A 14,000-nucleotide genomic window follows, 5' to 3' on the forward strand; every position below is an offset into this window, starting at 1 on the left:
GAAATTTCTAAAAAAACGTGCGAGTGAGGACAAAAACGTTGAAAAGACTCGTAGTTGTCTGGGATATTACAGAAAGCATGTGTTATGTTTCCTTATTGCATTATTCCATGTCTATCCCAATAAAATTAGTGAAGTTCCCATTTTTGGGTCTAATACGTATGAATTTTATTATAGTTTTAAGGGCAACCCGGTGCACTAAAGCTCCCGCATATGCAGGGTCCGGGAAGGGGTCCCACCATTTGGTGTATTGTACGCAGCCTTACCCTGTTTTACACAAGAGGCTGTTTCCAGGACTTGAACCCGTGACCTTTCAGTCACATGACAACAACTTTACCAGTTGCGCCAAGGTTACCCCTCAATTTTATTATAGTTTTAAAAGAGAAAAATATAATATTTTATTAAAAATGATATTGATCAACCTGTGAGTATTATTTTTTAAATTAGCAGAGGAAGATATAAAAAAAAAGGACAACACAAAATATAGAGGGGTCTTTAATAATATACTATAATAGTTATTCTTGCGTAACCGACAGGAGTTTGGTCGAGTGGAAGAAATTAGACTGTCAGAGTATCGCTAACCAAAATGTGGTTGGAAGACTTAAAATTGATTGAGAGAAGTGTTCACATTTATAACACATCACTTCCACAAATTTTGTAGATAGAACTTATGAGAGAAAAAAAAAAAAACTAGAAAAACGATTATTTTGTTACTCGGCATCCAAGCTTAAACAATAGGATGATGCTTGTTTACAGCGAAAACAACATTTTCGAAGTTATACCGACCGCTATCCTTTTATTGCAGCACCTCCCATGTATGACAAGTGGGTCCTATTTTATGTTTTTTTTTTTTGTTACAACTGCATTTTATGTTCGCGAGAAATTCTTGAGAAATTTGCTCGCGACAAATAGCACTGCCCTAAACAATATTGTTCATGATAAATTATTTTTAACAAATTCTCATCCTATAAAAGTAATAAACAAAAGAAACTCCATTACAAAGATATTGACCAAACTAGCTGTTACACGCTCTCCACTAATCCCTATAGATAATATATAAAATATGGGATTATTAGTTGTGTTTTCCTTTTAAAAATGACTCCAGGTGCTAAACGTGTATATTTTTTTGATTGAAATGCTGAACGTGTATCTTTTTTTGATTTTGATTGAAATGTTGGATGTGTATCTAGACATGAACTGGTTCTGGATTCTTAAATACATCTTTTGTTCATAAAAAGAAAACTAATAGGTAACATTTCAACCTTACTAGGTCCCTTCATAACCACTCTAATTCTTGCATACTAAGGCACAAAAGAAGAGCAAGGTTGCACGTTGCAGTGACATACACGCAGCAAAAATATGGTAAACCCTGATCCTTCCCCTATCAGCTTCTGCACTCAAGCAAACACACTTCTCAGGAAGAATTTAACTTTCCAGGTACAATCCATCATTATTCATTACACTAACATTTACAATTCAATTATTCATCTCATTGAACGTGTTCGTCCACATTATTTGCATGAAAGTTTAAAGAAACGGAACCTGAAGACAAACATTCGGTTGATTCTGTTCCCTATGATCTTTTGCATTTTGCTGGTTCTCCTTCAAAGTATAATGGACACTTTATTGGATAAACCCAAATACAAATGTGGCTGCATCTGTGCCAACAATAAAATAAAATGTGACGACTCAGAGAAGGTTTGTGGGATTCAGTATTCTGATCAGACTCAAGTTGTAACCTGTGCTATTCCTAATCCACCTGAATGGCCTCCTCTCTTGCAACTTCCCGCTCTCTCATGCAATACAACCGCCACCTGTTATTTTACCATGCTCTTTACCGCCAACAATCACTCCTTTGGACAAAGTATTGCACCTTTTTTTGTTCAAATTTCTGATAGAGTCAACAAAAGTTGATGTATTTTGTTGACTCAACTTTTTTTTATGTACAAGATACTTACTTTTGTTTTGTTTGCCTTATGTTTACTTGTCTTTTCTTGGCACAGGTGTGTCTAAAAATATGTTCCCAAGTGCGTTAACTATGAATGACTCTGATATCATGGCGAGTTTGGCACCAAATGTGCTGGTGAGTTTTATTGTTTTGTTTTGCAACTCAAAAGCATTTATTTAGCTATCTAGATTTTAAATGTCTTTTTTTATTAGTCTATTTATTTTTGTGGACTCTTGTTGTTGTTGGTGCAACTTTGAAAGGGATCTGGAACAAAGCCTACGGATAACAATTATCATGAAACTGCTTTTACTCCGGAGCATCCCATTTTTAATTTACAAACTCAGTGCCCTCAAAACAACTCCGGATTCTCATTTCCCTACCAAATAGCAGGCACTACTGCGCAACAAGGTATGGAACATCCTTATAATTAAGGACAATGTATGATAAATAGAGGTAAAATTGAATCAATAGGTGTTTCCTTTTTCCTTTTTTTTGAATCAATGTGTTTTTTTGTTGTTGAAGGAGTGAATCAATAGGTGTTGTTGGCATGTGGTTGCTTCCTTAAAAAAAATGTTGTTGCTGTGCATGCATATAACTATTTTATAATGGAAATTGATAATTGAATGTGTGATTAACTCATTCTTGATGTTTCCGCAAGCTGTGGAGACTCAAGATATCCTGGCTGTATTTATATGACCAATACCGTATAAATACTTAATCTATTTTTCAATATTTTTTTGGGTATGATTTGTAACTTGTAAGTATTTAATTGCAATATAAAAATAATTCCAAGAGGCATATAAAAAGTAGTTAGTGTTGTTTTGTTTTAGTCTATCCTATATTATTAGACAAATTTTTTCATAAAATTGAAACTCATTTCTATCATTTAACAAAAGAAAAGATCGTTCCATCCTTCAAACACAAAATTTCTCATAGTAACTGTTATTTTTTTATTTTTTAATTGTCAAGTAGTTGAGTGGTTAGAAATTCACTTCTATAAAATGAACAAGTGGTTTAGTTAATCATATTGATTTGTGATCAAACTCAAACTATTCATTTTAAAAAAGGAAAATTACTTTTGTACATCCATAATTCATTTAAAACCATAAGAGAGATATAAATAGAGATAAGGATAATTCTAAGTGTTACCAAATGTAAAACAAAGAAATGCAAGAATAACAACAATCATAATCCATGTATCCCGTGAAATCCCACTTTTATCCTTTCTTAATATTTTCAATTTGCCCATCGCATGTTTCGTGTGTCGTAACAAATAGCATAGCTCTAGATATAATGATATGATTGATGTGATCAATATTACGAGGAGTGATAGAAATATTCTTTTATTGAGTTAAATCAATGCAATGTGAATCTTCCACTTTAAAAATAGATCCCACATAAGAGAAATGCGGTTAGGCACACCACTAAATATTACATGTTAGGCGCGCACACACATGAAACTAAAAAAGTTAAAAAGAAAAGGATTAAAGTGATGTTAATTAATGTGACTATTTTATTTATCTTTTAATTTTATTTATTTATTTATGTGTGTGTGCCTAAATGCTTGTGCCTATGCAAGACTATCTCCCATGTAAAATGGTGGGAGTGAGATTACATTGATTCCATCTTTTTTTGATGGTGGCCGAAGTTTGAATCCCAAACCTTACACATATAATGTATTGTTCCTACCAACTGAAGACTCATTTTCAAATTCTCCGCGTTCCTATCCTAACATACATTCATCTAAATACTAATAATAGGTGATTTGATATGAAAAGAGATAGGGAGAAAATGAAGCTTTAAATCACTACTCCCTTCCATTCTTTTATGAAAAACAAATCACTTAATAGGTGATCTTATAAGTCAAATACATCAATTAAATCTAAAAAATGAATAGTTTTTTCTTATAAAAAAAGATATTTGAGAATATTGAGTATCTAAAAATAAGAACCGTATTACGCATTCATTAAATGGGTTACAAAGCATCTCATCCGTCAATTTAAATTGGACGGTTGAAGTCAGCTAAATCCATTTCCCTCCAATTTCTAGAGAACTTAGCTGCTCAAGAATTCCCAATCCAATACAATACTTTGCACATTCCTTCTTATCGATAATTGCTTAGAATTCAATACATTTACGAATCACTTGTAGTAGAATGTTTTATAATGATTGAATTTATTTCTCCTTGATGTAGAAATCAAATGTGCTCGAGGTATATATTTATGGCGTAACACTTCTTCTGATATCAACAAAGAGTTATATCAAACGTATCAAAGAGGTAACCCAAAACGACGGATCAACAACATAGTTTCAGGTACATACTTTTATCATTATGTTTCAACAATCTGTTTGCATAAACAACTTATTTGCATCATAAGCACTTATCATCATAAAGCTAAATTGTTTTTGTATAAGTTAACTCGTTTTTATATATTATTGTTTGGACATTTGACAGTTTTCGATTTTCTCAATTCAAATGAGGATGGATTCAATGTCACTGTACGGTTCAACTCAACAACCAAGGGTTCCGATCGTAATCATCTTAATGCAATGTTGCGGATTCCTCGTTCCGTAAATCTGGTATACTTTTTGTTGTTGTTATCCTAAATCCATATAATGAGCCTTTCTCAGTGACTGATCTAGGATCATTATGCATGCAGATATCAAATGCCTACCTGCAGTTTCTGCGTGGTTCCGGTACCAAAATTTTATTTGAGTTTGTAAAGGAAATGCCTAAGTCTGAGACCCCAATTAGGATTGAGATAGCTACTCTCCTGGGCAGTCTGTTCTTTACATGGGTTGTCCTGCAACTTTTTCCGGTAAGTGCATAAATATCTCAACAAATGGCTATTTATAAAAAAATCACCTTTATATGTCTATAAGTTATAACCATGATGTAAGTAAACTTTCTTAACGGATTTTTTGCTCATGGAACAATACATGACTCATATTCAAAGTCAATAATCGTACCTAACATCTAATGCAAACACAACAGACTAGATGTTTTAGCGTACTTATATTATATATGCATTTTATATAGGTTGTTCTAATATCACTGGTTTATGAGAAGCAACAAAAATTAAGAATCATGATGAAAATGCATGGTCTTGGTGATGGGCCATATTGGATGATTACATATGGTTATTTTCTTGCCTTATCAGCGATATACATGTTGTGTTTTGTGATATTCGGCTCAGTCTTGGGTAAGAATATAATTATTTGACTCTCTATTCTTGGCATTCTCCCACTCTTTCTAATGCTGCTGACATCATTTTCAGGATTAAAATTCTTCACCTTGAATGACTACAGCATCCAATTCGTGTTCTATTTCATCTATATAAACTTACAAATTTCAACGGCATTTCTTCTGTCTTCCTTTTTTGCAAATGTTAAGACCGCTACAGGTTTGTTTCTACTTCAAGTTGTTTATAGTAATGGGTGTATTGGTATTTTCTTTTCTCAGATCTCATTACTGACTTGTGTTTTTGATATTTGCAGTAACCGCATATATAGGTGTCTTTGGAACCGGGCTATTAGGCGGCTTTCTTTTCCAATTTTTTGTGCAAGAAACATCATTTCCAAGTAAGTTATGCGACTGAAGAATGATACCATTCCGAGTTGTTATTATGGTTTCCACTATGACTGGGTAACATTGTTGATGATGCTAATTACACAGGCATGATCCATTACATTAATTGTTTCATTTACGGTTATTATTATATTCTTTAAGAGGCAGGGAAAAAGGAAAAAATGCCGAATGTGACAGATAAATAATAACGTTCAAGTGTTTAGAGACCTGATTCAGTTCTCTATTTCTTCTAATAGGATAGATCTTTTCCTGTTCTGTCATGTTGTAAGCAACAATTTATTAATACCTTCTCTTAGGGAATAACATGCTAGAAGAAATTAGTTTCTGTTTGAGATCTAACACTCGTCCACTAGAAATATTCTGAAGTTTAGACGGGTAAAATTAAAAGGAGAGAACGATGGTTAAGGTTAACAATGTATTGTGAGATTGATAGTATTATTTTTTATTTTTTGAAGGACGATTGATAGTATTATGTTATGCACAAATACAATAACCGAGTGCACCTACTTAAACTATTAATTAAGCCAATCACTTTCACTTTTAGTTCAAGCCCAAGCCCACAACTAATAAACCTTATATTAACTACTACTGTCAATTGAGTTTAATCTTGTTACAATTACAAGAAAACCTATAAATAAAAACCAAGAGCACCGGCCTTTCAAAACATAGAACTTCGGCAACTAGTACTCCACCTGATTCACAAATGTTGGTGTTAATATCCTGTTTTTGGCTCCTTGCTTGTCTTGGTACGTTCCCAAAACATGGTGGGAGAATTTTACAGAGTCCCCGTAAATTAATGGGGTTCATTTCTAAGTATCCCAAGTCTTCATTTTACAAAACATTAAAAGGAAAGAAGGAAATCTAGAGGAACGATGATCTTCACATAAACCACATGAAATTACTTCAAAAAATTTCAACACAACCAAGTAAAGATAGGACAGAAACTATAACATTATTGCCAATTTTCCTCTGTTGGCAGCTTCTAAACTTCTAGCCTGTTGATTTCCTACGCTATTTCTGCAGGAGGCTGGATCATTTGTATGGAGTTGTATCCTGGGTTTGCTTTATATCGTGGGTTGTATGAGTTTGCACAGTTTTCCTCCAGTCTCAGTAATTTAAGGACTGATGGTATGCGGTGGAAGGATCTGAGTGATGGCGTGAATGGCATGAAAGAAGTCTTAATTATCATGTTTGCTGAGTGGATAGTAGTGCTTTTAGTTGCTTATTACATCGACCAAGTATTGTCAACAGGAAGTGGGAAAGGTCCTCTATTCTTCTTGAAAGGATTTCAGATAAAACCACTTCCATCATTGAAAAAGCCCAGTATTCAAAGGCAAGGGTCAAAAGTTTTTGCTCAGATGGAGAAACCTGATGTCATCCAAGAGGTGAACTTTATGTCTATTGATTAAATGTACTTTTATTATATGTTCACCTTAAGGATTAAGAAAATAAGAAAGCTAATGTCTATCAAGAGGGTGCATTTCACCTACTGGTTTTAGAAATTTAAGTCACCTCAGTGAGGTGTAGTAGTGTGATTTACAAAACAGCAGTAAATTGGGACAGCTAGAGGGAACTTTAATTAGGTATGAATTCTACCAGAGAACCAAAAAACTTTTCTTTCCATCACAACCTTTTCCCTTTTTTCGAACACCAGTTTTGTATTATAAGAAAATTAACACCAAAGTATGAGTTTTACTTCAATAGAGCAACTCCAGTGACTTTCTTCTTAAAATGGACTTTTATCTTTTAGAACCACTTCTTAACATATTCAGCTTTTGAGATGAATGAATTGGTTTGCCACATGTGACTTACTTACATGCTTAATGTATTAAATGCGTTCTTATTTCTGTCTCAAGAGGGAGACGGTGAAGCAGCTGCTGCATGAACCAACCATTAATCATGTAATTGTTTGTGACAACCTAAAAAAATTCTATCCAGGAAGGGATGGAAATCCAGGGAAATTTGCAGTGAGAGGATTGTTCCTTGCTGTTCCTCGAGGGGAATGCTTCGGTATGCTTGGTCCTAATGGTGCTGGGAAGACTTCTTTTATCAGTATGGTTAGTTAAAAGTTGATTTTGTTTGATATATTTAATTTTTTATTTATTTTTTGTTGTGAATTATCCCTCCCGGAAAATATATTTGAAGAGGGTTCCTTCAAGCTTTTCTTCTCACATAAGAGAAAGGAATAAGTTTTGAAACACCTCACGAAGTTTATCTTCCTCTGAATGAATCCATGGGATGATTGGTCCATACATATAATGGACATCGGATGACACACACTAGAATTCAACGAATCATGTTTCATCCTTTGAATTGTTTTCTCAATTTATAAATCTAATCAGCTTATGTGTGCTTATAGATGATTGGTCTCACAAAGCCAGCATCTGGCGCGGCATATGTTCAAGGCCTGGACATTGGAACTCATATGAAAGGAATATATACTAGCATGGGAGTATGCCCACAGCACGAGTAAGTGAAAATTTCCTACAGCTTTTTTATTTTTCCTGAAATCAAATTTGTATCAAATGAAAGAATTTTTTTAATTATCTTATGATCCTATAGCTTGCTGTGGGAAAGCTTGACAGGTAGAGAGCACCTACTTTTTTATGGAAGACTTAAAAACCTTACAGGTTCAATCTTGACTCAAGTAAGTTGATACCATAGGAATTCTTACTGTTTGAAACATTACTTGTGTTAGGAGTTTATGCTATACATAGGTGTTTTAGGTAGCTAGAGCAATGAAATAGGCAGTTTGTATTTCATAATTATGAAGAACATTATTCCATATCATCATGTTAGTTTTTTCTATAAACTATTACATTGTTAAGTTTTGATGAAGGACCCAAACTTTTTATGATAAACCCGTTAAAGTACTAACTTTTTATGGTTACCATCGAAACATAGTTTTATACGGAGAAATGTATTTAATAAATATGGAAAAGACAATACTAATCTACTTGAAAAAATATTACATGGAACATTACAGATATATATGACTAAATCTTTTACTTTTTCCTTTCAATTGATTAATAACAAACCTGTTTTTCTAATTAACGTTTAGGCCCTTGATTAGTTATCATATTGAAGGGGAGATTCGTAGTTAAGTATTACAGTAAATTTTACGCTCTTTAACATGTTTCTCAAGCACTTTTAATTGCTTATTTTTCTGTTAAGGGTATGGATCAGTAAAATATGGCTGTATAAAAGATGGTTTCAGTTTAGATGCAATTTGATCAACTTTCTCTGTAGCTTGCCTTTGTTTGACAGGGAATTTTTTAACTATTTAGCATCAATTATATTGTTACAGGCAGTAGAAGAATCTTTGAAGAGTTTGAACCTTTACCATGGAGGGATTGCTGATAAACAAGCTGGAAAATACAGTGGAGGGATGAAGAGGAGGCTTAGTGTTGCAATTTCATTGATTGGGGACCCCAGAGTTTGTTTTTCTTTTCAACCAATCTGCTTTTTTTTCTTTTTCACTTTTTTTAAAAAAGAAAAGAAAAAAGAAGATAAGTTTTCTTATTTTGTAAATGCCAATTCAAATTTAGATTGTTTATTTGGATGAGCCAAGTACTGGATTAGACCCTGCTTCGAGGAAATGGCTTTGGAATGTTATCAAGATTGCGAAACGGGACCGTGCAATCATTTTGACTAGTATTTTCTCAATCTTTCATGGATCTTGTATCACTATATTCAGCTTCTTGTTTATGCTTTAGATATATTAGCATGATTTATATGTTATTCCATAGCGACATCAAGGTGTTGGCTCTTTCTCTCGTTACATTTAGATTGACAAATCTTGGTTTTATGCTTTCAGCACATTCTATGGAAGAGGCAGATGCCTTATGTGATCGATTAGGAATATTTGTAAATGGTAGCTTGCAATGCATAGGAAATCCAAAGGAGGTACATTTCTCTAGTGTTATGCTTTATGGAACTGTATTTCCAAATGAAACTTTAAAATAGGTCTGTGTATAAAATATTAAAATACGGATCCTAACTGTTAATAATTTACTGATCCGGATCCCCATTGTTAGGGATCACGTACACTTGTGTAGTCACCACCATCATTCGACAGATCTTGATTGGATGACTCGGATTTTCTGATCAGTAAATGAGGTTTGAAAATGTTTGTAGTGTTCAGTAGAAATTTGAGCCAATCAATCAAGATCAAACTCTGTTGTGCTGACTGTGTGAATGTAGGAATCCTTAACAGTAGGGTTTAGTATGGGCTTAAATTATCGATTGCAAAAGACATTTTTTTCATCATTATATGGTTAATGTATGCAAGTTTGAATGCAACTTTAAAAATCCAAGCTGATGGCAGATACACATCCATTGTTTTTTTGAAGAGATATACACATCTGTTGTATTTTCAATATATTGCCAAATAAAAAGTGCAAACTTAAACCATGCATAGTTTTGACTTTTTATAGCTACCTTTGTTGTTTTGTCATAGCTGAAAGGCAGATATGGAGGAACTTATTTGTTCACAATGACAACATCTTCCGATCACGAGAAGGATGTCGAGAACATTGTACAACGCCTCACCCCAAATGCCAACAAGATATACCATCTCTCTGGTACTCTGAAATTTGAGCTGCCAAAAGAGGATGTTAAAATAGCAAATGTATTTCAAGCTGTTGAAGTTGCAAAAAGAAACTTCACTGTTTTTGCATGGGGTTTATCTGACACAACATTGGAAGATGTCTTCATTAAGGTAGCACGCGAGGCTCAAGCATTTGATACATTGCAATAATTTTCCATCCCATAAAGATTAATATATCGGTATAGAGCACTGCTATTTCTAACGAGAAATAACAGTGCAAAACTTTCACACCATAGGATTTGCATTTGGCGAAAATAATGGGCGGTGGGATGAAAAAGTGAGACTTTGCTACTATTTGAATACAATTACTCGGGATGCATCTGCGATTGAAGTTTTCGCCATAACCAGCTGCCAGCATTACCGATCGGTATATAATTGTGTTTTGAGTAGTGCTATATAATGTGAATTTATCCTCACGAAAGCATGCGAGTGTACACACACATTGAAATTGTTTTTTTTAAGGCAATGCTATGTACTCACAAACCCACGATGAATTATGGCTTATTTTTTAATTAAAAGGTGAATTCTAGGATGAAGGTTCAATTAAGTCCCTCACTGTAACGCCCGTCTTAATTATTTAATTAATTCGATGAAGTTTAGAGTATATTTATAAATATATGCTTATATGATTTATGATTTAAGTGATTGAGATGTGTGAATTATATGGTTCATAAGGTCGAGTGATTTATATGATTTATAAATAAATTGTGTGGAGTATATGATATTGTGAAGTTGTTATGTTGGTGTGACTTATTTTATTATTAAATAAAATAAGATATGAGAAATAAAATAAAAATATTAAAAGTGGGGTTGTGTTGTGAGGCGAGTAAGTTAAGTGGTGAGAAGAGTAATACAAGTGTTATAAATAGAAGGTTTAGGTTGTGAGAATTAGTTTACAACGTACGTGAAACGTTTTTGGAGAAAAAGGGAGAAAAGTCAGAAAGAGAGAAGAACCAAGGGAGGGCTGCGATCCTGCTATTACCAGGTAAGGGTGAGACTAATTTTCGATATTATTAAGGGTATAATTCTATAGGATGAATTTAGCATGATTAGGTTAAGTTTTGGTGAGAATTGAGAATTAGGTTTAAGATCAATTTTGATGATTGAATCAAGAATAGATGTTAGATTGATGCAAAATTAGTGTACATACCTTAGATATTACTTAAGATGATAATTAGATGCTATTTGGATGAAAGAATCATGAATATAGGTGAAAAGTTGTGATTTTTAGGTTTCTGGCCGTACTGACATTCATCACTCGCATCTGCGAGCAAGGACACTCGCAACTGCGAGCAATGCAACTCGCAACTGCGAGTGACCTGTAAGCTCGCCATTGCGAGCAGAATAACTCGCCACTGCGAGTAAGGACTTAGGAACCCAGAATGCACGCTTTGCTCGCCATTGCGAGCAAAGTTACTCGCCACTGCGAGTTAGGCTGATAGTTGCCCAAAAATTGTCCCGACGCAATCCTTTCGCACGTGTAGTCTTGAGTTGACCTTAGCAGTAAGTAAGAGAGCTGTTTAGGATACTTTCATAAGCTCCAGAAGTTTGTTCAGGTAACTGAGATTAATAGTGTTGTTGCATGAATGTTTTAATGATGCTTTATGATACTTATGTTGATGTAATTCATTCCTTAGATGATGTTAACGCATTCAAGTGTTATTAAATGTTGTATCTTGCTGCTGTTCCCTGCTATTGACTGTTAGTGTCTTGAAGTTGCATGAGTCGGTCTATGTTGTTGGAATTTAAGAAGTTGTCCATGATTATGAGTCGCATGAGTTGTGCATGTTGTTGTCTAAGTTGTTGGAAGTTTGAGTTCATTGCATGCTCATTAAAGTTGGGGGCTTTATGTAACGCCCTCCTTTATATTTAATTATTTAAATTAGTTTTAGAATATATTTATATATTTATATGATGTATATGAGGGATATATGATTTGTTGATATTAGATGTCTTTTTATAATTTAGTTAATATATTTTGTTGAGTGATATTTTGTTATGTTATATGTTGGTATTTACTAGCATAATATATTTGTTAATTGTTATAGATATATATTTGTTATTTGGTGTATTATTATATATTTAGTAGAGAAATATTATTTATTAGAATATGAGGATTATTAGTGTGAGTGGATTTGAGGGTTAGAATAGAAAGAAGAGTAAGTTGTTGGGCCTAAATAGATTTGGGAAGAATATTTTAGTATTATAAATAGAGAAGCTTAGGTTAGAAAGAGTTTACCCTAAAAACCGCTTTTTTGGAAAAGAGGAGAACAAGAAAGAAGAGAAGAGAAGAGAAAAGTCAAGAGAAGAGGAGAATACCTTAGGAAAGAAGAACGCTGCTGCTGATTCAGGAATTAATCTAAGGTGAGGGTGAGACTATCTTGCATTAATATTAAGTTGTTAAATCATTAGATTGCATCTAACAAGTTGGGGAAAGTTTGTGAGAATTTGAGAATTAGGGTTTTGAGAGAGATTTGATGATTAGATGATGAAAACTTGTTGAATTGATGTAGAAATTGTATACAATCCTTAGATAACCCATAGGATGATTATTGGATGTAGTTTTGAGGTTAAAACCATGGAATTGGATGAGATGTTGGTGAGTTTAAGAATTAGGGTTTAATAATTGTAATAGGTTGTTAATAGATTTGAGAACCCTTTGAATTTGCATACAGTAAGTTGATGAATAATTAATGTTCTAATGATAGGGTAATCATAGGGTAATGATTAGGGTCAAGTTTGGAGAGTATTGGATCGAATACGAAGTGGAAAAGATTTCCCCAAAGCGAAATCGCAGCTGAACTGCGATTTTGCTGTCAATGTCCAAAACACGTTTTATTGTCTCAGTTTGACAAGTTTAAGTTCCGAACTGGGTTTAGGTGTAAACACAAAAGTTGTAGGTATGGATGTTAGCTTTCTAATTCCGTTGGTCTCACGTCAATAGGATTTATAGAACTTGAGTTATGGTCAAATTACTGCACGTAGGTCACAGTGAATTTTTATGGACTTTCAGCACAACTTTTCCAAATTTAAAATAAAAACTGGTACTGATCGGTACAGAATTGGTCTTAGGCGTAAACATGAAAGGTTTAGATAATTTTGTTAGCTTTCTAGTGGCTTTGGTTTTACGTGAAAATGATGTTTGGTCTTTGAGTTATGATGAAAGTACTACAGGAAGGTCTTAGCAAAATTGTACGGTGACAACATTCTCTGTTTCATGTTTTTGCGTTTTGTTCATATGTTTCTGTTTTGAATTGATCTTTGTTGTAAACATGAAAGTTGTTGATATTTGTGATATCTTTCCAGTAGTTTTGGTTTGACATGAAAATATGTTGTGGATAATTTATTATGTTTTTACAACGATACATAGTGAATTATTGTCGATGTTTAAATACGATGTTATATGAAGTTGTTTATGATTGATGAATATGATGTTTTAAGATGTTGTTTATTATCATTTGATATTGTTATATTATGATATGACATGAATTATTTATGTGATCCATATGTTGTCAAGATGCTAAGATGTTAAGACGTTAAGATGATAAGAGTTGTTAAGTCGTCGAGTCGTTATGAAGTCATCAAGTTGTTAAGATGTTATGTTGTCAAGATGTCAAGATGTTAGGATGTCATAGATGTTCATGAAGTTGTCTAAGTTGTACGAAAGTTATGTCGTTGCATTAGAGTTGTGTCGTTGCATAGTCAGAGATGGGGGCTCAATGCCCGACAGGTCCTTTATGACCTTAGAGATGGGGGCTTAATGCCCGACATGTTCTTTATGACCTTAGCGATGAGGGCTTAATGCCCGAAAGGTCCAAATATGACCTTAGCGAAGGGGGCTTAATGCCCTGGTGGTA

The 14,000-nt window shown here is 33.7% G+C and overlaps 1 protein-coding gene across 1 annotated transcript; it reads left to right on the plus strand.

Moving 5' to 3' along the window:
- Window positions 1-1,356: 1,356 nt before the first annotated feature.
- On the plus strand, window positions 1,357-10,687 carry LOC146901864 (ABC transporter A family member 7-like). The gene is made up of 18 exons (XM_085731788.1): window positions 1,357-1,434; window positions 1,531-1,861; window positions 2,001-2,080; window positions 2,206-2,353; window positions 4,140-4,259; window positions 4,401-4,525; window positions 4,606-4,764; window positions 4,986-5,148; window positions 5,224-5,349; window positions 5,444-5,527; window positions 6,558-6,919; window positions 7,391-7,591; window positions 7,894-8,003; window positions 8,097-8,181; window positions 8,842-8,970; window positions 9,083-9,188; window positions 9,352-9,440; window positions 9,994-10,687. Exons 1-18 carry the CDS (start codon window positions 1,357-1,359, stop codon window positions 10,291-10,293), a joined length of 2,796 nt encoding a protein of 931 aa, XP_085587914.1. The 3' UTR covers window positions 10,294-10,687.
- Window positions 10,688-14,000: the final 3,313 nt, after the last annotated feature.

Source organism: Medicago sativa, chromosome 8 (assembly GCF_051527215.1).
Source record: "Medicago sativa cultivar Bolivia chromosome 8, Bolivia_mono, whole genome shotgun sequence".
In the NCBI taxonomy this organism is placed as follows: Eukaryota; Viridiplantae; Streptophyta; class Magnoliopsida; order Fabales; family Fabaceae; genus Medicago; species Medicago sativa.

Coding starts and splice junctions, on each gene's coding strand:
- LOC146901864 (XM_085731788.1), top strand. CDS start 1,357: ATGGTAAACCCTGATCCTTCCCCTATCAGCTTCTGCACTCAAGCAAAC. Junction 1,862..2,000: donor CAATCACTCCTTTGGACAAA/GTATTGCACCTT, acceptor TTCTTGGCACAG/GTGTGTCTAAAAATATGTTC. Junction 2,081..2,205: donor GTTTGGCACCAAATGTGCTG/GTGAGTTTTATT, acceptor CAACTTTGAAAG/GGATCTGGAACAAAGCCTAC.